Source organism: Ursus maritimus, unplaced genomic scaffold, assembly GCF_017311325.1.
Source record: "Ursus maritimus isolate PB19 unplaced genomic scaffold, ASM1731132v1 scaffold_22, whole genome shotgun sequence".
NCBI classification, from domain to species: domain Eukaryota; kingdom Metazoa; phylum Chordata; class Mammalia; order Carnivora; family Ursidae; genus Ursus; species Ursus maritimus.
In genome coordinates this window covers 26461778-26487076 of record NW_024424675.1, presented here as the reverse complement: position 1 = coordinate 26487076, position 25299 = coordinate 26461778, and the positions used below count along the sequence as shown (strand labels likewise).

The 25299-nt window shown below is 41.6% G+C and overlaps 1 protein-coding gene across 1 annotated transcript in view; it reads left to right on the top strand.

Moving 5' to 3' along the window:
• Positions 1 to 25299, top strand: part of MROH8 (maestro heat like repeat family member 8) — a 57144-nt gene that overhangs the window by 15993 nt on the left and 15852 nt on the right. The window contains exons 5-16 of the mRNA XM_040638290.1: positions 638 to 717; positions 1486 to 1630; positions 4605 to 4700; positions 6169 to 6273; positions 10962 to 11097; positions 12625 to 12743; positions 14104 to 14256; positions 17049 to 17209; positions 20793 to 20928; positions 23283 to 23473; positions 24543 to 24680; positions 24956 to 25070. Coding sequence (XP_040494224.1) covers positions 638 to 717; positions 1486 to 1630; positions 4605 to 4700; positions 6169 to 6273; positions 10962 to 11097; positions 12625 to 12743; positions 14104 to 14256; positions 17049 to 17209; positions 20793 to 20928; positions 23283 to 23473; positions 24543 to 24680; positions 24956 to 25070 — 1575 coding nt within the window. The remainder of the gene's footprint in view (positions 1 to 637; positions 718 to 1485; positions 1631 to 4604; positions 4701 to 6168; positions 6274 to 10961; positions 11098 to 12624; positions 12744 to 14103; positions 14257 to 17048; positions 17210 to 20792; positions 20929 to 23282; positions 23474 to 24542; positions 24681 to 24955; positions 25071 to 25299) is intronic.

The window sequence follows — 25299 nt, the reverse complement described above, 5'->3', positions numbered from 1 at the left end:
TACTATATCCCGGGTCACACAGGGAGGGAGTGGCAGAGCCAGTGCCCAAACCCAGGTGCTGTCTAGCTCCAGAGCCTCTGTTTTCTCCTCTCTGTCACTCTGCAGATGTTTCCAGCAAAACAAGGCAGCTTTCCAAACTCTGCCAATTTGGAATTTGGAAAGCTGTTTCTTTTCTAGGACAAGTCACATTATAATATTAGGCACTATCGTAGAGATTGCTGTTTGGTAGAAAGAGGGGCTAGGATGCCTAAACTGGAAATAATCACAAGTAGTAAAAATAACAGGTAACAAACACTAACAGTTCTCAAGGGCTACTAAGAATTAGGAATTAGCTCATGAGTGCTCACAATTGCCCTGTGATGGTAAACTGTACGGTTGCCTCATTTTACAATGAGGAAACTGAGGTACAGGGAGGGTAAATAACTTGTGTAGGTTCAAACAGCTAGTAAGAGGCAGCGTGGGGCCTCATGAACTCCTGTCCTGGCCACTGTCCTGCTGCCAGTCCTGTGGAGCCAAGAGCAGGACCTGATCAGGTCCCTGCTGTGGTTCTCACAGGCCTCCTACATCTCTGATCGTCTGGCCCAAGGACTTGGCACGTTCTCGACTCTGTTTTAAAGCTCTTGCCCTCTCATTGCAGATGCTGGTAGAAGAGGAGCCTGTGCATTCTCTCTTCAGCTCTATGCACCAGGAGGTTTTTGTCACCATCACTGACCTCAGGTGACACCCGCATGCCCCCCGCCCCCTACACATGTCCTGCCTTCTCAGTCAGGGCCAATACCAGAGCGAATGGACGTGTTCCATATTTTTAACTTTTGCAAACTATCTATACAGGGAAGGGGAAGCCAAATCCATGTTTCCTGTGTAAGAAATTTGATTTCATATATGCTACCGTTGTATCTGAAAGACCTTATTGGGACCCCTTTGGAGTTCAGTTTTGTCCACAGTATAATCAGTGGAAAGTTACTCTCCTATGTGCTTTATGACAGTAGAGTTCCACAGTCCAAGAAATTTGGAAGGGCTGCCTGCTGTTTATCTCTCTTGGAGATTTGTATGGCACGCTAACTTATTAACGGGCCCAAGAAATCCTGTAGTTAAAAAGTTTTTAAATTTGGTTCAATCCACCATTCCCCAAACTAACAAACATTCAGCAGAACATCCTTTGGAAAATCATGGTTTACATGTTAGACGATAGCAGGCTTTCCTCCATGGTTGAACTGGAGGAAACCCTGAAAGGATATCGTTCCAGTAACCTCTTGGGAAGGTGGGAGGGACAGGGAAGAAGGATGGAGGCCCCAAGCCCTGAAACTCTTCCTCCAGCCTTTTGTGAGATTTGTCTAAACAGGCTAACAAGCTTGCCTTTTGTGTCTTCCATCAGAATTATACACCAATTAGTTCACCCTTTCCTCTTAGGTTAGTCCGACCCCTGCTTACCAATGTCAACTCAAACTCTTCCTAGCTTACTATTCCTAAACTATCTTTTCTTAGTTACCAAGATGTCCACTTGCTATTTGGCTCTGAAGATCGAGCTGATTTGTTCAGTCTTATTACAAAAAGTATAATCACTCTGCCCTCTGTAACAGCTCTTATCCAGCTGCAGGAAATCATGCCAAGTGGGACCTACAACACAGAGGTAACTAACTCCTGCTTTGGTTTAATAACTTGCCATCCACAGGGTCAGCTGGTCATGGCCCTTTGAGAGTGCATTTAATTTTTTGGAACTAGCCAAAAATCATTTCAGCCAAGTCTGGTGAATAAAATAAGCCTTTAAATTAAATAGCTTCCCCCCCCCTTTATTTTTTCTTTTCTTTCTTTCTTTCTTTAAGAGAGAAAGAGAGAGCATGAGAGGGAGAGAGAATTTCAAGCAGACTCTGGGCTGAGCACGGAGCCTGATGCAGGGCTCAATCTCACAACTGTGAGATCACAACCTGAGCTGAAACCAAGAGTCGGATGCTTAATCAACTGTGCCACCCAGGCGCCCCTCTTTGTTTTTTGTGGTTTTTTTTTAAGATTTTTATTTATTTGAGAGAGAGAGAGAATGCACAAGCGCACAAGCGGGGGAAGGGGCAGAAGAGGGACAAGCAGACTCTGTACTGAGCCAGACATGAGGCTCCATCCCACGACCCTGTGATCATGACCTGAGCCAAAATCAAGAGTCAGATGCTTAAACCAACTGAGCCACCCAGGTGCCCCCTCTCTTTTTTTGTTTTCCTTTTCCCTTCATTCCTTCTTTCCTTGCCTTTGGCTTTAAAATAAGGTGAAAGTCTTCGTATACTTAGCAGATATTTGGAGTTACCACATGCTAAGCATTATGAGAGGAGACAGAAATACCAGTACACTCTCTCTTCTGGGGACCTTATTCCCTAGTGAAGAGCTACAAACCGCTGATAAATATATCAGGTGGTAATAAGTGCAAGGAAAAAAATAGAACAGGGGCGCCTGGGTGGCTCAGTTGGTTAAGCATCTGGCTCTTAATTGCGGCTCAGGTCATGATCTCAGGGTCCTGGGATCCAGCCCTGCGTCAGGCTCCGGCTTATCGTGAAGTCTGCTTGAGATTCTCTCCCCCGCCTCCCTCTGCCTCTCCGCCTCTCCGCCTGCTCGCAGGTATACTTTCCCCTTCTCTCTCTCTCAAATAAAAAAATCTTAAAAAAAAAAAATTGAACAGGGAAAGAGGAGGATAAAGAGTACTGTGGTTGGGAGGCACAGGGGCTGTTTTACATAGAGTGGTCGGGGGAAAGTCTTCCTGATGAGGTGACAGTTGAAAAGAGGAGATGGATGTCTCTGGAGGAGAAGCTTTCAGGCAGAGAAGAGGAAATGCAAAGGCCTTGATTGGCTTCTGTGGCCAGGAAACTGATTAGTAAAGCAGTTGCCAAAGGGGACTTTATTACCCTTTGTTTCAAGGTGTCAGAAAGTCAGGTCAAAGTTTAAAACTATCTTGATGACCCTAACTAACTTCCCAAATGTAGTTAGAATCAGTTAACTGTGTTCCCAGTAATGCTGAGATATCCGTTTAAAATGAATGTATTGTGGGGCACCTGGCTGGCTCAGTTGGTGGTACATGGGACTCTTGATCTCCGGGTTGTAAGTTCGAGCCCCACATTGGGTGTAGAGTGTAGAGATTACTTAAAAATAAAATCTTAAAGAAAATGAATATATTGTTTCACCTCAGCTCACAAACTGCCTACCAGTACTTTTACACTGGTTCTGTGCCTTTGAGTAAAATCTCAAGATAAGAGCCTTAAAAGCGTGCATTGTAGTTGGCGGGAATGCAAACTGGTGCAGCCACTCTGGAAAACGGTATGGAGGTTCCTTAAAAACTTAAAAATAGAGCTACCCTGTGATCCAGCAATTGTAGTACTAGGTATTTACCCAAAGGAAACAAAAATACTAAGTCAAAGGGAAATATCCACCCTGATATTTATAGCCACATTATCACCAACAGCCAGATTATGGAAAGAGCCCAAATGTTTGTTGACTGATGAATGGATAAAGAAGTGTACACACACACACACACACACACACACACACACACACTGGAATATTACTCGGCCATAAAAAAGAATGACATCTTGCCATTTGCAAAGATGTGGCTCGGGCTAGAGAGTATTATGCTAAGTGAAATAAGCCAGGCAAAGAAAGACAAATACCATATGATTTCACTCACATGGAATTTAAGAAACAAAACGAAGGAACATGGTGGGGAGAGAGAGGAAAACCAAGAAACAGATGCTTAACTATAGAGCAGCAGGTGTTGTATATAAGTGATGAATCACCAAATTCTACACCTGAAGCTAATATTACACTCTGTTAACTAACAGGAATTTTTTTTTTAAACATCTGATTTTTTTGTTTGCTTTTTATTTTTTTTTTAAGATTTTACTTATTTGGGGTGCCTGGGTGGCACAGCGGTTGAGCGTCTGCCTTCGGCTCAGGGCGTGATCCCGGTGTTGTGGGATCGAGCCCCACATCAGGCTCTTCTGCTATGAGCCTGCTTCTTCCTCTCCCACTCCCCCTGCTTGTGTTCCCTCTCTCGCTGGCTGTCTCTATCTCTGTCGAATGAATGAATAAATAAAATCTTAAAAAAAAAAAAGAGTTTACTTATTTATTTGACAGAGAGAGAGCACAAGTAGGCAGAGCAGCAGGCAGAGGGAGAAGCAGGTTCCCCGAGGAGCAGAGACCCCAATATGGGACTCGATCCCAGGATTCTGGGATCATGACGTGAACTGAAGGCAGACGCTTAACCGACTGAGCCACCCAGGCGCCCCTAACTAACAGGAATTTAAATAAAAACTTGGAAAGAAGAGGGGCGCCTGGGTGGTTCAATCGGTTAATCATCTGCCTTTGGCTTAGGTCATGATCCCAGGGTCCTGGGATTGAGTCCCGCATCAGGTTCCCTGCTCAGCAGGGAGTCTGCTTCTCCCTCTGCCCTTCACCCCACTCGTCTGCTCTCTCTCTCTCTCAAATAAATAAATAAAACCTTTAGAAAAAAAACTTGGAAAGAAGAAAAAATAAACTTCTGTATAGAAGCAAAAAAAAAAGTGTACAGTGTTGAGGAGCTTCATGGTGGGGATGGGGTGGGAGGCATCACCAATCCTGTGCCTTTTCAGTGTCTCTACAGGCAGACGTTTCAAGCGTTCTCTGAGATGCTGCAGAGTTTCGTAGTAAAAGATCCACATTTGGAAAATCTTGACACCATTTTTAAGGTAAATAGGATATCAGAGAGAAGGGGAAACTATTTCTATTAACTGGTGAAAGTGGAAGAAGAAAATGTGGAAGGATTAAGTTTTAAGAGATCGTATAAGTTTTAAGAGTAACCCTGGGTGGCACAGTTGGTTAAGTGTCTGACTCTTGATTTCAGCTCAAGTGAAGATCTCAGGGTTGTGAGATCGAGCCCTGTGTTGGACTCCACACTCAGTGGGGAATCTGCTTGAGATTCTCTCCCTCTCCTTCTGCCCCTCCCCGCACTTGCACATACTTCTCTCTCTCTCTCTACAATAAATAAATATATCTTTAAAAAAAGAAGAGCATGGTAGTTAAGAGTATCAGCCATCAATTTTGCATCAGACTTGGCTTCAAATTCTGACTCTGTGCCATTTATCGGTTATAAATTCAGCAAAGAATGTAATCTCTTTTATTTCTTCACTTTTAAACTGAGATAATAATTATGGTGAGTATTGAATAAATGGCCTACAATAAGTGGTTTAATGGTTGCTATTATTGTTCCTTAAATTCCTATTGCTTACTGTCATAGAAGGGTTTCAGTCAGTGACCAGAGAAGAGAGTCACTTCAAGAGTGAGTAAATAGGCAGGTGCCTACCAGGCAGGATTCAAGGTCGTTAATAACCACCTGTCCCTACCTGTACCCATTCCAACGTATGCCATTCTGTCATTAGAGATTTATTCATTGGAGTGCATTCACTGCAGTTCAATCATCTTATTCTCTTGCCTCTTTTTAAGTTGCAGATATCCCAGAAAGGAATAACCCTTTAAACTATTCTTAATCATCTCTGCCTAAGTGTAGAAGGACATTTATCTTTGCTGTGTTCACTGACCTTAACATTATTTCTCATTCCTCTTCTATTTGTACATCAACACTCCAGCCAGATTGGGTTTCTCCCCTTTATCCAGTTGTGCCTTGTACTTTACTGTGTTGGCAGCTTAATTCAAGCTGTTACTTCTACCCAAAATGCCACTTTTTTTGGGGGGGCCACATGGGGCCATGAAATGTCACCTTCTTCATGAAGCTCCTACTCGTGAATGTTATCTTCTCCAGGAATTCTTCCCTGACTGTTACAGGCAGATGCAGTTTCTCCATCCTCAGAGTTCTTTAATAGCACGACATTGGTTTTCTTTCCCTCCAAAGCAGATTTTAGAAGGCTAGAAACATATAGGAGAATAGGATAAATAATTGAAGAAAGTGGGATGAAGGGAAAACAAGTCTAGAAAATAAGCCTCTGTAGAAACCAGCCCACCTAATTCCAAATCTTTATGCCTTAGTTGCCTTCCCACCACTTTCATTTCCACCCCAAACTGGCTTATCATTTAGGAAGACATTTTCAGATATAGTGGTGACCTGTGGACCTTCTCTGTCCACATTTTGTTCAAAGCAGAATAAAGGTGTTATCCCAAACCTTCCTGGTGAATCATTTAGGTTTCCTTTATTTTTCATAGCAAATGGACCCCTGGTTACAATCAACCAAAGACCATGAGCGGGCACGGGCCACAGCCAGCATGGCTCAAGTTCTAAAGTGCTTATCCAGACATCTCAGCCTGAAGGTAAGCAGCCCTTCAGTCACACAGGATGAAGGATCCAGAGCCATCCTATTACTGCCTATTTCCCCTCCAATTTATGACTCCCCAAACCGGTGATTCAGCTGGTGCCCCATGTAATACCATAGCACTTAGCATTATTCACATGTCGGCCCCTCTAAAATTTGAGCCGTTTAAGGTCCTATGTTTATTAATCTTGCCTCCCTGTTGCTTAGCACAAGAGCTGGAACATAACGATATAGTAAAATATTTTCGAATGAATGAATGAATAAATGTGACCTGAAAATATCTGAGGGTCCACAGTGGCTTAGACTCTGTGCAGTGTTGTATGTAAAGTAATAAAGTCCAGCACCAAATGTAAGTAAATCAATTTAAATATTTCCCAGCATCTCACAGAGAGAGGTTCAATGGCTCCTCTTTTTAAATCCTCTCATTTGTCCCTTTCACTCTCTCGCTTCTCAGTTCTTCCGAATGCTTCCCCATCCCTTCTGAAAAGAGTTCCTCAAAACTAAGATCCTCCTTCCTGGATCTGTTCCTTTCTTCGTCTGTGAATCTCTTTCCTCTTTCCTAATAGATCTTCCAGGCACTAGAGCTTCTTCTGTTCTCCGGCTATCATTTCTCCAATCTGCAAAGTAAGGCCCAGGAATTAGAAGAGAAGTCGGTGGGGTAGGAATTCTAGGTCCTAATGCTAATTTTCCTTAGAGAATTGGTCCTTGATATGAATATTCTAACAGTCATGCTTATTAAAAGGAGGGCATCCTACCAGCTTTCTTATTTCTCCCATTGGAAATACATCCAGACTTTCCACGTCCTTACTGAAGTAAGTTCAGTCCCTCAAACGATGCTACTTCCTTTTTTCTCTCTTTAGTCAATGAAAACAAGTAACTTCTTGGGGCGCCTGGGTGGCACAGCAGTTGGGCGTCTGCCTTCGGTTCAGGGCGTGATCCCGGCGTTCTGGGATCGAGCCCCACATCAGGCTCCTCCACTGTGAGCCTGCTTCTTCCTCTCCCACTCCCCCTGCTTGTGTTCCCTCTCTCGCTGGCTGTCTCTATCTCTGTCGAATAAATAAATAAAATCTTTAAAAAAAAAAAAGAAAAGAAAACAAGTAACTTCTAGCCATCACTGACTACCCTATTATCTGTCATCACATTGTTCTTCCTTCTACATTCTTCCACCTCTAATGTTGCCTCAGACTAAAGAGTTTCATGTATCTCCCTCTTATACACAATGTCTCCCTAGGCCCTGAAGATCTTCCTTGGAGTTTTCTTCCTAAGGAGAACTGCTAATATAAGGGTGCTAAACCTAGGGGCCATTGGAGTCTGTGAACATCTAGAAAGCTGTAGGCAGAATTTTGTGTGATGTAGTCTTCTGGAGTTTTCTGGAAGGTCCATAGCTTTTCTTAAATCAACTTAATGGAGTTGTTGTTATCATCCGGAGATAGCCAGTGTTCACAATTATATTTATTCCTTCTGAGAGTGTGCACCTTAGTTCCTTCTAGTTTTCCACATGTGGCCAGAGTCATCATCTTGAAACCCATGGCACTCTTTTGCTCCAACGATTTCCAGCTGTTCCTAGATTACGAAGTCTTGTACGATCTGGTTCCTGCCTGCCTCCTTGCACTCCCTCACGTGCTTCAGCGACTCTGGTCTCCTTTCTATTCCTTACCATATAAAGCTCTTCCTGCCTTGTGGCCTTTGTACTTACTACTTCCTCTACTTGGCATGACCTTCCCCAACCCTTCACATAGCTAATTCCTCCTCATTCTTTAGTGCTTAGTTCAAATGCTTCCACCTCAAAAACACCTTTGCTTACAAAGAGATCTGGGTTTACATGCTGTCTCATCACTCTCTTTCCTTCCTAGGGCTTCTTAGGATCAGAGGTTATCTTGTTTGATTGTTTCTTTATTGATCTATTGTCTGTTTTTCTCTCAGACCATGTAAATTCTGTTGGTGATTATGCTTGTCCTGTTCGTGCTAACATCCCCAGTGCCCAGGACAGAATATGTCACACAGCAGATTCAATAAATGTGAGTCAGCTCATGTCCCTTCTCTGTTCAGAACTCTCCAAAGGCTTCCCATCTTACACAGAAAAAAATCCAAAATCCTCACAGTATTCTCTAAGTTGCCATACCGTCTACCTCATCTGCCTCTGATTTCTTTTGCTCTTGTTTACTCCAGCCAATCTGACCTACTTGTTCCTCAGAAACACCAAACACACTCCTTTCTCTTTGCTCTTGCTATTCTCTCTGCCTGGAATGCTTGTCTCCCAGATCTCCACGTGGCCCAATCCCTCATTTCCACATTAGTGAGGTCTTCCCTCGTTATTCTGAAACAGCAATTCCTGTCTTTTTTCCATGCATTCTTTTTTCACCACAGTATTTATGACCATTTAATATTATAATAAATTTTATTTCTTTGCTATTTTATGTTCCTCCAACTAGGCTATCACCTCCATGACCAGGGATGTTGTCTGTTGTTCACAGCTTGTATCCCCACTGCCAGTCACAGTGCCGCAGCCAGAAGTGTCATTCTCATAACCCATTCCCGGTTCATAAATGACACTCAGTATCTGTTGACGGGATGAATGGTTATATCAGTGAATGGAAGATATCACACAGCTTTGTGTAGGTGTTGCTGTGTTGACTGTAAATTGTGACTGCTGTTCACAGTGTCTCAGTCCATTATTCTAAAGAGCCACGAAGAAATTTCTCTTTGCTTCAAGTCCCAGGAACAGTTGTGCTTCCTCTACATGGGTATTTGCTGCTTATCTGATAGGCAGTGTGACTCGTAGTGTATGGGACATTGTGTGTACCTCCACATTAGCCCTGAGAAAGTTCAGAGCCTGCCATGAGCAAATGATTATGCATTCTGCATGCTAACCAAATTCATAACATTTATCTTTGCTACCTTCATTTTCTAATTTGTCTTTGTTACCTTACTTTTTTTAATTTACTTTTTTCCCTATTTATTTTAAATTATATATTTTTTTCCCATAATAAGGCAAAATATCAATAAATAAATTTTTTAAATTGTATTAAATGGTGCATTTCAACTTTGCATCCAACTTTTTCACTTAGCAGACTAGCACATTTTCCCACCTTTTTATAAATTCCTAGGATACTTGATTCCTTTTTTTTTTTTTTAAGATTCTATTTATTTATTTGACACAGAGAGAGACAGCCAGCGAGAGAGGGAACAGGAGCAGGGGGAGTGGGAGAGGAAGAAGCAGGCTCCCAGTGGAGGAGCCTGATGCGGGGCCCGATCCCAGGACTCCGGGATCACACCCTGAGCCGAAGGCAGATGCTTAACAACTGAACCATCCCAGGCACCCCAGGATACTTGATTCCTAATGGCTATATACATAGAGTGGTTGTACCATAGTTCTGTTTACTATTGGGTAATTATTTCCAATGTGTGGTCTTTAAAAACAGTACTACTCTGAACATCTTTATTTTTTTTCAATTTTTTAAAGATTTTATTTATTTTATTTGAGAGAGAGAGAATGAGTGAGGGAGAGGGAGAAGCAGCCTCCCCGCTAAGCAGAGAACCCTACATGGGGCTCGATCCCAGGATCCTGGATCATGACCTGAGCCAAAGGCAGACACTTAACTGAGTGAGCCATCCCAGGCGCCCCAGGATACTTGATTCCTAATGGCTATATTCATAGAGTGGTTGTACCATAGTTCTGTTTACTATTGGGTAATTATTTCCAATATGTGTCTTTAAAAACAGTACTACTATGAACATCTTTTTTTTTTCATTTTTTTAAAAGATTTTATTTATTTATTTGAGAGAGAGAGAGAGAATGAGTGAGGGGAGGGACAGAGGGAGAGGGAGAAGCAGCCTCCCCGCTAAGCAGAGAGCCCTACATGGGGCTCGATCCCAGGACCCTGGATCATGACCTGAGCCAAAGGTAGACACTTAACTGAGTGAGCCTCCCAGGTCCCCCTTTTTTTTTTTCATTTTTATAAAAATGTGTTTTATTTTAAAACAGATCTATTAAAGTAGAAATCACATGTAAAAATACAGATTACTCTGACATGTTAGCAAATAGCTTCTGGCTGGACTTGAGTTTAGAAGTACTCTATGTTTGAGGGTGTCTGGAAGTCACAGCCCAACTGGATCCTATCATCAGCCCTTGTCACCAGTCTGTAAATAATAATTTCACGTAGTTATATTTAGCACTTTTTAACTAGTACAAAATCGAAACATAATCATTTCCTGTACAACACCACTTTAAAATGTTCTTCCTTAAGTCTGAGCAGATAAGGACACTTTATATCATGCTTCTAATATTTGAAAAATCATTTAAAAACAATGTTAATAGAAATAATAGGTTTTAGCTTTTTTGTTCCATTTTGAATGTATGGGAAGGTCATCAATTTAAATAAGAAATTAGTGTTTTATGGGGTTTTTTAAAGTAGAATTTAATCCTTTTAGAATGAACATCTTTATAAAGCTTTTTCATTTTTTGGATTGCCGATTTAAGTGAGACTTTGTCCTATCTAATACCTGATGGACATAGCGTATCTACATACGTTAAATGTTTACCCTAAAGAGATCCAGGGGCTAAATGCGACACTTGCACTTTCCTGAGTAGGGGCTAGATGTGGAATTACTTCTCAAGAACTCAAATCTAAGGCATAAAATGCACTATAGAATGCTAACGGCATTTTTCTTTTTCTTCCTAACTAGCTTCCACTGCGATTCCAAAAGCTTGGGCACCTAGTGGCCCTGATGGCACTACTGTGTGGGGACCCAGTGAAGGATGTGGCCGAGGAGGCTGCAGAGGGCACACACTACCTGCTGCATATCACCCTGAGGCTGAAGTGTAAGGCACTACTGAAGGCGGCGAGGCCCCCAGTCAATCCTCTAGCGCCGTGCAAGCACCAGTGCTCCTGGTGCCCTCATTCCCCACCTTCTAGAAGGACTTTTTACGGTACATCATCCACAGGCAGAGAGGAAGCAACACTGACTCAATAATCAGAATCAGAACACTAGATCAGACCCATCAGTGTTGGCCATCTGCATGGCCACGGAGTTGGAGCAGCTAAGCAAGTGGCCCTGTGGACAAACTGGAGTGACTGGTTTGGTCAGAAGTGGAAGAAGTTCTTGCCATCATTTGGGCCTTCATTTATTTCTTTATCCCGCAAATGTTTTCTGAGTGCTTACTCAGGACCTAACAGTAACCAGAACACAAGCTGTCCAATCTTTACATGACACGTAGTCTAGTGGGGAAATCAAACAATCAATGAGTCAACAAATAACTCTGTCATTATAAACAAAGATAAGTCCTAAAGGGGAATCTCAGGGGCCATGAGGAAGAATCCCGTCTAGGTGTGGGGTTCAGAAAAGGCCTCTCTGAAGATAAACTGAAACATAAGAAACATGAGCCAGGTGACCATGTAAGAAGAGCATATTGAGCAGAGGGAACAGAAGGTATGAACTTGAGGAGTTTGAAAAATAGGAAGAGGGCCACTGTGGTCAAGGAATGAATCACTGCCCCCCCTCCCAAGTAAGAGAGACTTTAGAAGATATCTAGCCTAGCGTCCCGCCAGCGTTTGAGTCTCAGTCTGGTCTACCCCCACCAAGTAGTTGTCCTGCCTGGGCTTCTTCATCCCAAGGAAAAGGAAGCTCTGTGTTCCCGAAGTGGCCATCGCATCTCTGGGCAGCTCTGAGTATGAGGAATGTCTACCAAGACGTATAGCCAAGGAAATACAACTGATTATTCATTCAACAAATATTTATGAAGCACTACTGTCCCAGGGGTACCTTGGTGAACAAGACAGATGAAGTCCCTTCCCCCAAAGAGTTTATTTTCCAGTTGGAGACAATATCCTCAACCAAGCACTCAAAGACTCCCCATAAATAAATCTCCAACAAACATGAGTTATAACACAACATGAAAACAAAGCACTGTGAGGGAGTATTGGCAGACTCATTAATCAGCTAAACTAGACACAGAAAGAGTTCTGGTATCAGAATTATCAGACACTGCAAAATTGTATGATTGTTTTATGGGGACCTAAGCTTCATAAGGAAACCCCTCAAAAGTCCTCACCAATGACGGAATGGCTTGGCATGGTTGTACTTCCAAATCATTCAAAAGTTCTGTTCTTACAAAAAGCTCTTTTCTTCTTCTTTCAGCCTTTTTTATATATTGTTTGACAACAGAGGGGGAAAAAATCAGCCTTCAGATTAGCACACATTCCGTCCCCCAGGCGTTTTTATCCAAGTGAGGAAGATAAGAGGAATGGGATCTTAGGATTCACCTCAACCTGGGGATTGACCAGACTTGCAAAATCAAGAAAAAAAAAAATAAGCCAGAAAGCATTAATATTTCATGTTTTCTTCTCAGGTATCAGTTATGACAAGAAAAATCACCCAAGCTTGAGAAGAGCAATGAAAAAGTGTCGAGAACTCCTAGAACTCTACAATATTAAACGGTTCTACAGTTGTCCCTTCAAAATTGCCCAGGTAATCAGAATGACTAAAATTATAAAGACAACTTGAAATGTTGGAGAGAATGGGAAATAACCAGAAGTCTCATACATTTTGTCATGAAAATGTAAATTGGTAAAACGGCTTTGGGGAAAGTTCTTGCAATTTCTTTTCTTTCTTTCTTTCTTTCTTTCTTTCTTCCTTTCTTCCTTTCTTCCTTTCTTTCTTTCTTTTTTTAAGGATTTTATTTATTTATTTGACAGAGAGAAAGACAGCCAGCGAGAGAGAGAACACAAGCAGGGGGAGTGGGAGAGGAAGAAGCAGGCTCCCAGCAGAATAGGGAGCCCGATGCGGGGCTCGATCCCAGGACCCTGGGATCACGCCCTGAGCCGAAGGCGGATGCTTAACGACTGAGCCACCCAGGCGCCCCAAGTTCTTGCAATCTCTTATAAAACTAAACATATAAGATTGCCCAGAGAATTTGCTCTCTAAACGTTCCATAGTTTGGAGATGAGACACCATGGTTGTGGCTTTTATACACTCTGCCCTATTAGTTTAATGGTTTAGGTCAGCCTGTCAGTGGGCCCAGTATCACTGTTTGGATATCTCCAGACAAGCTCTGCTCCCATTGAGTGCTCTCCTAACCTTAGCCTCTTGCAAGTGTAAACTCTTGTCCAAAAAGAAACTGCTTAAACAAACAAACAAACAAAAACAAAGGACCCAACAAGCCATACACTTTTTAATTAATATATGTATTCATCATTCAACAAATATTTAAGCATCTACTAGGTACCCAGCACTCTGTTTGGGGATGGGGGAAAAAAGATTACTCAAGTAGCATCTAAGGTGTCAGGCAGTTTAAATTCTCTGTGCGTCTGTTTCTTCATCTGTACAAAGGATCTGTAAAAATTGGGTTGTACGGGTTTATGGAAAATGCTTTGCTTAGTGCCTGTCATACAGTAAGTGCCCAGTGGATTATACCTGTTATAATCATGTGAAGGACCTCATACACTGCCAAGTACAACGAGAAGCAGAATGAAACATTTTTTTAATATATTGTCTCCAGCCAAGGTATTTTAGGTATGGCTGGGGCCTTTGAGCTATAGAGTACTAAGGCCTTTCCTTTAGTTCTGTTTCTATAAAAGTGTGACTCTTTCTGAGGATCTCAGTAATGAAACCTCTTTCTAAAAATCAGAACTGTAAAAAGTCATGCACAGACCCTCGTGGGCATTTGTGTTGCTTCTAGTTTTTTACTTTCGTAAACAAGACTGAAATAAACAGCCTTGTACATATTTGTATGCCTCTCTGATTAATATAACAAAATAAGATAATATTCCTTATTCAGGGTCTATCATACTAAGTCTCTTGAAAATCCATATTCCCTGAATCATTTCAGGTCTTCGAAGTTTTTCTCAATTCAAATGAGCTCTGCCAGTTTGTAATGACTACATTGGATAGCCTGGAAAATCTGAAACATCCCTGCACCCAGCAGTCAGCAGGAGAATTGCTGGTAACATTGGTGAAAAATGCAGAGTCCCGATTTGAGAAGGTAAAAAGCTCAGTAGCCATTTCCTGGGTTTGAAATATCCACAGAACCTCTCCCCTCCAGCAGCTGTTGAGGTCTCTTCTGCTGCTCCTGTTCAGCAGAGAGTAACAACTGAACAGGCCCAGGGTCCATGGGTTAGTGGACTTCCATTCAACAAGCATGTAATAAACAGCCACCGTGTGTGCAACTAGGGATGGATAGTTTTAAAATCCAAGGTGTGCTCCATATTTTCCAGAACAGCATAGTTTGGGGGGAAGATATAATTAGCACTTATGAGAATGGTAACTTCAATTTAGATCCTCATCCAGATTAATTAAAGGTGTCAAACTTTAAAAAATCAAGGACATAATCCTTGAAGGAGGCAAATTTAGTAAGCTTAAAAGCAACAGATTTTATTAAAATGTATCTAAAGTTGACACAGCAAGAAATAACAATATAATTGTATCATTTAGAAATATGAGAGGAGGGGTGCCTGGGTGGCTCAGTCCGTTAAGCATCGGCCTTCAGCTCAGGTCATGATCCCAGGGTCCTGGGATCAAGCCCAGCGTTGGGCTCCCTGTTCAGCAGGGAGCCTGCTTCTCCCTCTCCTGCTCCCTCTGCTTGTGCCCTTGCGCACGCGCTCTCTCTCTGTCAAATAAGTAAAATCTTTAAAAAAAAGAAATATGAGAGGACATACTGAAAGAGATGAAAAGGATAAAAATAGTAGTCCCTGAAAAGCATACCTTTTCAGGCAGGAGAGAGCCTTGAAATACCACTGGACTTTTTAAATTGATACATGTTGCACTTTTTTTTTTTTTAAAGATTTTATTTATTTATTTGACAGAGAGAGAGACAGCCAGCGAGAGAGGGAACACAAGCAGGGGGAGTGGGAGAGGAAGAAGCAGGCTCCCAGCAGAGAAGCCTGATGTGGGGCTCGATCCCATAATGCCGGGATCACGCCCTGAGCCGAAGGCAGACGCTTAACCGCTGTGCCACCCAGGCGCCCCTGCACTTTAATAAAAATAAAAATTAATTTTAGGGGAGCCTGGGTCTCTGTCAAATAAATAAAATCTTTAAAAAAAATAAAAATAAATAAAAATTAATTTTAAAATGATGAAAACCCACTTTTTAACCTATTAAAATAGCAAAGATGCAAAAAAAACAATGTGATGAGAACATGGTGAGATGGGCCTTTGTATCAGTTGAGTGCTTTCAGCTATAAAAAAGACCAACTCCGAGAAGCTTACACACAATTTAAGTTTAAAGGATTTATCTCTGGGGCACCTGGCTGGCACAGTAGGTTAAGCGTCTGACTCTTGGTTTCAGCTCAGGTCATGATCTCAGGGTCATGAGATCAGGCCCCACTTCAGGCTCTGCACTCGGCATGGACTCTGCTTAAGGCTCTCTCTCCCTCTCCCCTTCTGCCCCCCCCCAGCCCTGTGCATGCACCTCTTTCTCTCTCTCTCTCAAATAAATAAACCTTTAAAAATAAATAAGGGATTTATCTTCCTGTATAAGAAGTCTGGAAGTATTTTCTAGGACTGGTTCAGCAACTCAGCAATGTTATCAAAGAGCCAGGGGCTCTTCCATCTGCCATGTTGCCCATTCATGTAGTCATGAGGTGGTCATAGCGGTTTCAGACTTTATGAGCAAATCAGGCTGTATCCAGCAGAGAAGAGAGATGTTGCCTTCCTTTTGTCCCTCTAATCAGGGAGAAAAGTGTTTCCCAAAAGCCTCTAGTACATTTTTTTCCCATGTTTCACTGGCCAGAATTGCATCTCATGCCAGCTTAAACCAGCTTCTGGCAACTGGGCATAATGAGGGCCATTTTCTTACAAGGGTGTTGAGGACTGCCTCTCTGAGAAGCTGGCTGACATTTCCACAGAGACTTGAAGCCCTGAGTCTATGAGTGGGCAGAGTAGGTCAAGCAGAAAAATGGACCAAAGCCCAGTGGCTCCTGTTTCCTTTTCCAGAGTATGGTAGACATCTCTGGGTGGAAGGCAAATATGGACTCCTCTGGCATACTCAGAGTCAGAGTGGAAAAAATCCCAACTTCCTTGCAACACTTTTACTAGTTTGGTTTATTATAAAAACAATATATAGTCATCAAGGAGAAATTTAAAAATCTGTAAGCAAAAAAATAAATATCCCGTCAAAGTCACATTATTAATCTCTTTTTACGTTCTTCTAAATTGTTTTTTATATGTATACATACATACAGATCTATTTAAGTAGTTTTTTTTTTAAAGATTTATTTACTGGGGCACCTGGGTGTCTCAGGCAGTTAAGTGTCTGCCTTGGCTTAGGTCATGATCCTAGGGTCCTGGGATCGAGCCCCATGTCGGGCTCCCTGCTCAGCTGGGAATTGGCTTCTCTCTCTCTGTCCCCTCCCCCTGCTTGTGTTCTCTCTCTCGCTGTCTCTCTGTCAAATAAATAAAATCTTTAAAAATTAATAAGTAAATGAATGAATAAATAAAAGATTTATTTGGTCGGGGGAGAGAGAGCAAGAGAGTGGGAGGGGAGGGACAAAGGGAGACTCTTTAGCGGACTCTGGCTGAGCACAGAACCTGACGTGGAGCTCGTTCTCACTACCCATGAGATCATGCCCCATGAGATCACAACCAGAGCCGAAATCAAGAGTGGGACGCTCAACCGACTGCGCCACGCAGGTGCCCCTTAAGTAGTTTTGATAATACTTTTTTAAATATTAAACATTCTTGTCACCCCCAGGACCTTTCAGAAATAGCCACAGTATCCTCAGTAACCGTCATTGTCCCACAGGATTAAGGACTTAGTGATTTGTTTTCCTTCTTCAGGTGCCAGAAATTATGGGAGTTATCTGTGCCCGGCTATCCATAATCAGCCAGCCTAGAGTCCGACAACAAATCATAAATACTGTGAGTTTGTTTATCTCCAGGCCCAAGTACACAGATATTGTGATCAGCCACCTTCTGTGTCATCCAGTACCATATGACAGGTAACAGAATCTGGTACAGCCTCTGAATTAAACGGGTGTGTGACACAGCCCCCAATATTGTGGAACGTGGCTGCTCTCAAAAGTCTAATGATATTCTTGTAGAAGAGGTAAGATGTAGACAGATAACTCCAATATGTCAGAATATAATGCATAAATCTAAGGAAACAGTCCAACAAATCCAGAATGAAGAACATTTTATAAGACAGTTGGATTGAACTCTTCAAAAAAGTTAATGTCATGAAAGAAAAAATGTGCTGGCCCACTATTCTAAATAAAAAGACACTAATGAGGTATAACCAAATGCAACATGTGAACTTGATTGGATCCTGGATGAAAAGAAAAGCTTATTATAAGAAGAAAATTCTGAGAAAATTTAAATATAGACTCTGTAATAGATTATTGAATTAATGTAACTTTCTTAGGTATGAAATGGTAATGTGGTTATACAGAAAAATGTTCTTATTCCTAGGAGATCAATACTGAAGTGATTTAGGGGTAAATATCGTGATGTCTATGATGTACTTGAGAGAGATTTAACCAAAACATAAACACACAAAAAAATAAAAATGTATCCATAAATAAGAATAAAACATGTAGAAGAACAAACGAGGTGGTTTTTTTTAGACTTGTGGCTTTCAGAGTTGGAGACACCCGGAAGTTCCAGGAGATCCCTTCTGGGGAAGGCAGTGAGGCATTAGGAGAAGGTTCTAGGCCCCTACCCCCTTCAACCAGAGCGTCTTCTCTCTCATTTTTCTTTTTTTAAATGGAAGCTGTACACCCAGCGTGGGGCTCCAACTCATGACCCCAGGATTGAGTTACATGCTCTACCGACAGCCAACCAGAGGCCCCAGAGTAGCATCTCTTTTTGTCTGCTTTATATATTGTGATTCTGGGTAGTTATTGTTTTTGAAGAAAAGATTTCTTAGCTTTAAACTGTTTGAAAACCACTTTCAGTGACTGGTTCTCACAGTGTCTTGGTATAGGGCTGATTTTTTGGGGGGTGTTTTTTTTGCTGATTTTGATTGGTTTAAGCTGAACTTAAGACACTCTACCACTAAATCAAATAAAGGAAGATTTTTACCCATTCAAAGAAAAAAATGAATTCATATATAGTTATTTTTTAAATATTCTTTTGGGGCACCTGGCTGACTCACTCGGTAGAGCATGGGACTCTTGATCTCAGGGCTGTAAGTTCAAGCCCCACATTGGGTGAAGAGATTACCTAAAAGTAAAATCTTTAAAATAAATTAATTAACTAAAATAAAATAGAATATTCTTTTATATATTTCTCTAATATGTTATTGTTAAATCTTTACTACTTGCTTCAGCTTATCTACACTGGATCCTTATAGGAAACGTAAGATTTAATACAAAATATTAAATATACTTAGTTATTTTAAAGTGTAACTTTAGCATTATTTTATTGTTTGTATTTGTTCTAGCTCTTGGATGAATTTGAGAACCTACTGCTTTAGATCATATGAGAATTGTGGAATCTGCTGGAAATGAAAATGGCGTAGTCAGGAAACTTCATTCTTATTATATTTTTGATTATTTACCTGAAGTCTCTTAGTTGGTTTACATGTAGATTGGGGTGATCGTTTTTAGGAGTCTGTTCAAAGCATCTGCTATGTGCAAAGTACTCTTTATCTGGGGGAAATAAGGGACAGGACACGGACTCTGCCCTCGAACAGCACAGAGTTTGGGAGCAGACAGAGACAAATAAGAGGATTCCAAATCAAAATAAGAGAGTTCGGTGGAAGCTCATAGGATGTGACTTAACTAGATGAAAGATTGGGGAGGAATTTCTAAAAGAAGGGCTGCCCCAGGCTGGGTATTTAGTATAAATTAGCTAAGTAGAAGGTGGGACAGGGCAGTGGAAAAGGCATTCCAGACAGAAGGAATGACAAAACGAAACACAAGGAAGGTATGAAACAGCTTGATGAATGCCCATTCCCAAAGGGGTGATGGGCAAGCAAAAACCATGTCACAGCTACAGGATCAGTATCACTGGAGGTGAAACCTGTTCCGTATTTTTAGCACACTCTCCAGATGATTTTTTTCACACTAAAATATCTAAACCATTGCCTTATAGGCTAACGTGTGTTTTCACACTAAAATATCTAAACCATTGCCTTATAGGCTAACGTGTGTTTTCCTAACTCAGATGCATTCCCAGCACACTTAAAACTGTGCAGCAGACCAAAAGCACTTTGGAAACACTTCTTTCACAATAAATAGCTTTTCAAATTACTTCATTTACTCCCTCAGGAATTCAGAGAAAAAAAAAAAAACGCTACATATAGGAATTTCTTAATTTCATCCCAAGAATGAATGTTCATTTTTCTTTAGTCCACTTCACCAGCTATGAGACTTTTCAGCATTTCACATTGCCTTTCTGGCCTTCCCTTTAGGAGTCCTTTAGGACCTTCTTACTTTGTTTTATTCACAGATCAGAATTGTCAGAGTAGGGAGGAAAACGTTAGAATAAGTCCTGAAGCCTCTCAATTTTTAGAGTGATTCTGATATATACACAACTGGAAGACCACCCTTGCTCTACACAAAGATCCCTAGGAAGATTCTGAAAATAAGAATGGATTAAAACCATGAGTAACTCCCAGTCTTCCCCCCATAATGCTCCTCTGCAGTGTTTATATAACTCTCAGGCCCTACCTTTGAGTCAACAATAGAAGAAAGTTCTTACACACTGTCTTTCTTATAGAAGAGATCTCTTTTGGGCACCTGGGTGGCTCAGTTGTTTAAGTGTCTACCTTTGGCTCAGGTCATGATCCCAGGGTCCTGGGATCAAGTCCCACATCAGGCTCCTTGCTCAGCGGAGAGCCTGCTTCTCCCTCTGCCTGCCATTCCCCCTGCTTGTGCATACTCTCTCTCTTTTAAGATTTTATTTATTTATTTATTTGAGTGAGAGGGAGAGAGAGAGAGAGAGAGAGCAAGAGAGCACAAGCAGGGCCAGGGCAGAGGGAGACACAGACTCCTCACTGAGCCGGGAGCCAGACATGAGGCTTGATCCCAGGACACTGGGATCATGACCCAAGCCAAAGGCAGACACTCAACTGCTGAGCCACCCAGGTCCCCACCCCACCCGACAAATCAATAAAATCTTTAAAAAAACAAAAACAAGGGGCGCCTGGGTGGCGCAGTCGTTAAGCATCTGCCTTCAGCTCAGGGCGTGATCCCGGCGTTCCGGGATCGAGCCCCACATCAGGCTCTTCCGCTGGAAGCCTGCTTCTTCCTCTCCCACTCCCTCTGCTTGTGTTCTCTCTTGCTGTCTGTCTGTCTCTGTCAAATAAATAAATAAAATCTTTAAAAAAAAAAAAAAGAAAAAAATGGCTAACATTATAAAAAAATAATAAAAATTTAAAAAATAAATAAAAAAGCAAAAACAAAAACAAAAAACCTAAGAGTAATTGTAATGAAATCAAATAGTCTGTTGATACCCTGAGGAACTGAGCAGAGAAGAAAACCAGCGATAGATTGGATTCCAGATTCTAGGAGGGTTGTGGTCGTGGTGGGCTTAGGATAAGACATTCTCCTAAACCCTCCTGTTCTTTGGTATTTCTAGGCATCTGGCTGAGTTGTGGAGAACTCTGGAGGTGGAACTGTCCAGCACCACCTGGATTCTGTGGAGACTTCTGAGGAAGCTGCAGAAATGCCATAATGCGCCCACCCAGGAGAAGATGGCCTATGTGGCTGTTGCTGTAAGGCAGTGAGCTTTGCCCCTCCCAACTTCACAACATACTCCCTCTCTCGGGATGACTGGTCCTACACTCCATCTGGAGAGTGTCTCTCTTCATCCCTCTCAAAGTTTGCTTCTGTCATCCATTTATGAATCTATAATGTCTCTACCAAGGGATTGACATGGAGGGGGCTCAGGAGACTGAAGGAATCAATATGGTTTAATGAAGTTTGTTTGGTTTAATCGATGTGGTTAAATGTTCCCTTATCCTTTAAAAACTATCTATCATCTGGGGCACCTGGGTGGCTCAGTTGGTAAACTGTCTGGCTGTTGATCTCAGCTCAGGTCTTATCTCAGGGTTGTGAATTCAAGCCCCACACTGGCCTCCACCTCAGGCATGGAGCCTACTTTAAAATAAAATAAAATATATGATTCATCATAGTTAAAGAGCAATACACAACTCGTAAAGAAATAAATCAAATAATACAGAAGAATATAACATAGAAGGAAAAGGTCCTCCTTGAGCAGAGGCTGGCAGACTTTTTCTATGAAGGACCAGAACACAAATATTTTAGTTTTTCAGGCCCCATATAGTCTCCATAACATATTCTTTGGATTTTTTTAAAAAACAACCTTTCAAAAATCTAAAGGCCATTCTTAGTCTAGCTGTATCATCTCCCTAAAAATGAACTTTCTAGAAGTGTTTATACATATATAAATTTTTTGTGTATGTATTTGTTTGGTATACTTTTTTCCTCCACCTTTTTCCTTTTAAGTAGACTTTTTTTAGAGCAGTTTAGGTTTACAAGAAAATTGAGCAGAAAGTACAAAGTTTCTACTCTCTGTTCCCTACATGCACAGCCTTCCCCACTATCAATATATACTTTTTATTTTATTTTCTTCCCTACCACGTTATGGTTCAGCTTTCTTTGACCTAAGTTATTATCATATAGGTTTTCTTTAGCTTCCAAAATTATCCCGACATCTCTAACCTGCCATTGTCTCCTCTCCTATTCTCTCTGTTCTTGTGGATTTATACCTTTTTTTTTTTTTTAATCCCTGTAATGTTATCTTAGTTTTAAGTGTTAGGTCAGATAAAGGTATATATTTAATCGTGTTAGCCTATAAAATTGTATGTATATATTAGTAGGATCAAATTATATATACTGTTTGATGACCTGCTTTTTTAATTTAACAATATATGAACTACTTTCCATGTCAAAATATAAGACTCTCATCCTTTTCATGGCTGCATAGTAATTTATTTTTTATTACTTTCCTAAAAATAGATAATATGTAACATGATACAGAACCATTTATTTCATTTCCAAGTTTCCTCTTAGTGAACGTTTTGACATTTTTCAAATTTTTACCATTAAAACAGTGCTACAGTAAACTTAATCATGCATATATAAATTTTGTTATACATACCCAATTATTATTACTTTTTTAATTAGGCTCCATGCCCAGTGTGGAGCCTAATATGGGGCTTGAACTCACGACCCTGAGATCAAGACTTGATCTGAGATCAAGCACCTGACTCTTGGTTTCAGCTCAGGTTGTAAGATCAAGCCCCACATTGGGCTCCTCGCTCAGCGTGGAGTCTCCTTAAGAGTCTCTCTTCCTAGTCTCTCTGCCTCCTCCATGCTCCCTCCCTCTAAAATAAATAAATCTTTTAAAAAAAAAAAGAGTTGGATGCTTAACCAACTAAGCCACCCAGGCACCCCCTAATTATTTTCTTAGGATAAAGGCCATTGTAGGGGAATTTCTAGCTCAAGGGGTAGGCTTACTTAAACTTTTGAGAATTCCCAGATGGTCCTCTAAAATGTTGCCTTCTGCCAGTCATATAAGAATGCCCATTGACCCACACCCTTGCCACACTGAGCCTGCCTAGCCTTTTTGTTGCTGCCTAGCTGGTAGGTGAAAAAGGAATATTATTTTAATTATTATATTGTTATTGGTGAGATTGAACACTTGTATATGTTTTTTAATTGGCCATTATATTTGGTGACTTGTCTGCTCGTGTTCTGCACACCAGAGCTTCTCACATTTAATATGCACACAAGCCCAGTCCGCTGAGGAGCTTACTGAAATGCAGATTCTGATGCAGCAGATCTGGGGGGGAGGGGCTTGAATGACTCCATTTCTAACCAGCTCCCAGGTGATGCCAGTGCGGCTGGTGTGTGGCCCACACTTTTAGTAGCCCTTACAGTTTTTTCTTACTGATATACAAAAGCAGTTTATGTATTAAAAATATCACCTTGGCGCTCCCGGGTGGCTCAGTAGTTAAGCGCTCAGGCACAAGCAGCAGCAAAGCAAAAGTAAGGAGCGGTGCTCGCAGGAGTTCAGCTCTATGGTGTGCCTTTTCTACCGCAGGCAACAGATGCCCTTTATGAGGTGTTTGTGGGAAACAGGCTCCAAGCAGCTACGTTCCGACTCTTTCCTCAGCTTCTCATGACGCTGCTCATCCAGATACACCACAGCGTCGGTCTCACCATGTCTGATGTCGCCATCCCAAGTGGCCTCTACGCAGAACAGGAAATGTCTTCAGAGGTCACCCCTTTGTGGTACTGTCTGTTGTGATTTCAGTGACCTTAACTACCACGAAGCTCTAGGCGCTGTGGTAGACACAAGGATAGCTAAGATGTGGTCCCAGCCGTGGGAGAGCTTACAGTCGGCTATCGTGGGACATCAGGGTGAAATGCCCAGGAATCATTCTGGGCTCTCACTGGTTGGTGGTCTGGTTGTTTTATTGGCGCCAAGATAAATTCAGTAGAAATTTGTGGCACATGACTTTCTTTCAGAGGAAGTGCTATAATGTGGATTATAGAACACCTAACTAAAAGTCAGGAGAGCTGAGTTCTAATTCTCATTCATTTAACTAGCTGTGTACCTTGGGCAAATCTTCCTGTTGTTCTGTGCCTTGGTTTCCCTATATGTAAATTAGGTCAGGCTAGGTACTCTCCAAGGACCCTCTAGTTTTAGGATTCTCTAGTGTGATATCCAGCATACTAGTTCAGTAAGTAATAGAGATAGTTTATTTAATTTTTTTGAGTAATCTCTCCATCTAATGTGGGGCTCAAACTCATGAACCAAAGATTAAGAGTCACATGCTCTACTGACCCTGCCATGTGCCCCAATAGTGGGGGTAGTTTAAAAAACAATGTGGGGGGCACCTGGGTGGCTCAGTCAATTAAGCATCTGAGTCTTGATCTCAGGGTCATGAGTTCAGGCCCCTCGTTGAATTCATGATGGCGTAGAGCCCACTTTAAAAATAAATAATAAAAAGTAGTGTGGGTACATTTTATGAGAGGGTATAAATTGTATCTAAATAAAGCTTTTTAAAAAAAAACAATGGGTATGGGTTTAGCATCCCATATCATTTGTTTAATCATAGATTTCTTTTCAAACTCCCAGGGAAACAAAATCTGTTAGATTTCTTTATGCTAAAAATTTGTGTGAAGGGCCTTTCAAGTTATTAGAGCATTAGGAGTCTTTGGGGAAGTCTAGAAAGAAGAGAATTACCATCCAGAGCTATCAAGGCATGGCCCTCTTCAGTGAGAGAGCAGGGTGACTGTGTGCTGGTAAGTTGGAGGGACCTGTTCTATTCACTTGTACTGGTTTGGTTTGATTTAGCTTCGCCATGCAGGCTACAAAGACTCTCCTTCTCAGAACATTGTGCTGGCAGGAATTCAACATCATGGAAAAGAATAAAGGATGGACCCTCCTGGAAGGGAAAGAGTGCCATCTTCAGGGAGTATCTCTCCTTGCCAAGTAAGACTCCCTTGCCATGCACACCTGCTCTAAATCAGCACTGCTTTAGGTATTTTTCACCCTTTTAGTTAAAACAGCAACCAAGGTTGGATAACATCATAGGTTATGGGAACACCCATAATGCCTGGCAGATTTTTCAGAGGGCCTGCCACCGCCATACTGTCCTATGCACCTACAGCCAGGCAAAATCCTCACAGGGCCCCCAGCCCTGGGAATCATGCAGTCTGGATAGGAGCATTTCTAAGAGGTGTCCTGTTGGGTGTTGTGTTTTGCAGTGCATTGCTGGAAAGAAATCACCTCCTTGCACATAAAGTCATGTACTTGTTGGTCCCTCTTCTTAACAGAGGGAATGATAAACATAAGCTCACATCTGCAGGATTTTTTGTGGAGGTAAGATTCATTAGAAGCTGGATTCAGGGGGCAGTTGGGTGGCTCAGTATGTTAAGTGTCTGCCTTTAGCTCAGGTCATGATCCCAGGGATGGGATCGAGCCCCGCATCAGGCTCCTTGCTCAGTGGGGAACCTACTTCTCTCTGTCCCTCTGCCACTCCCTCTGCTTGTCCTCTCTTTCTCTCTGTCAAATAAATAAATAAATAAATATGTTAAAAAAAAAAAAAAAA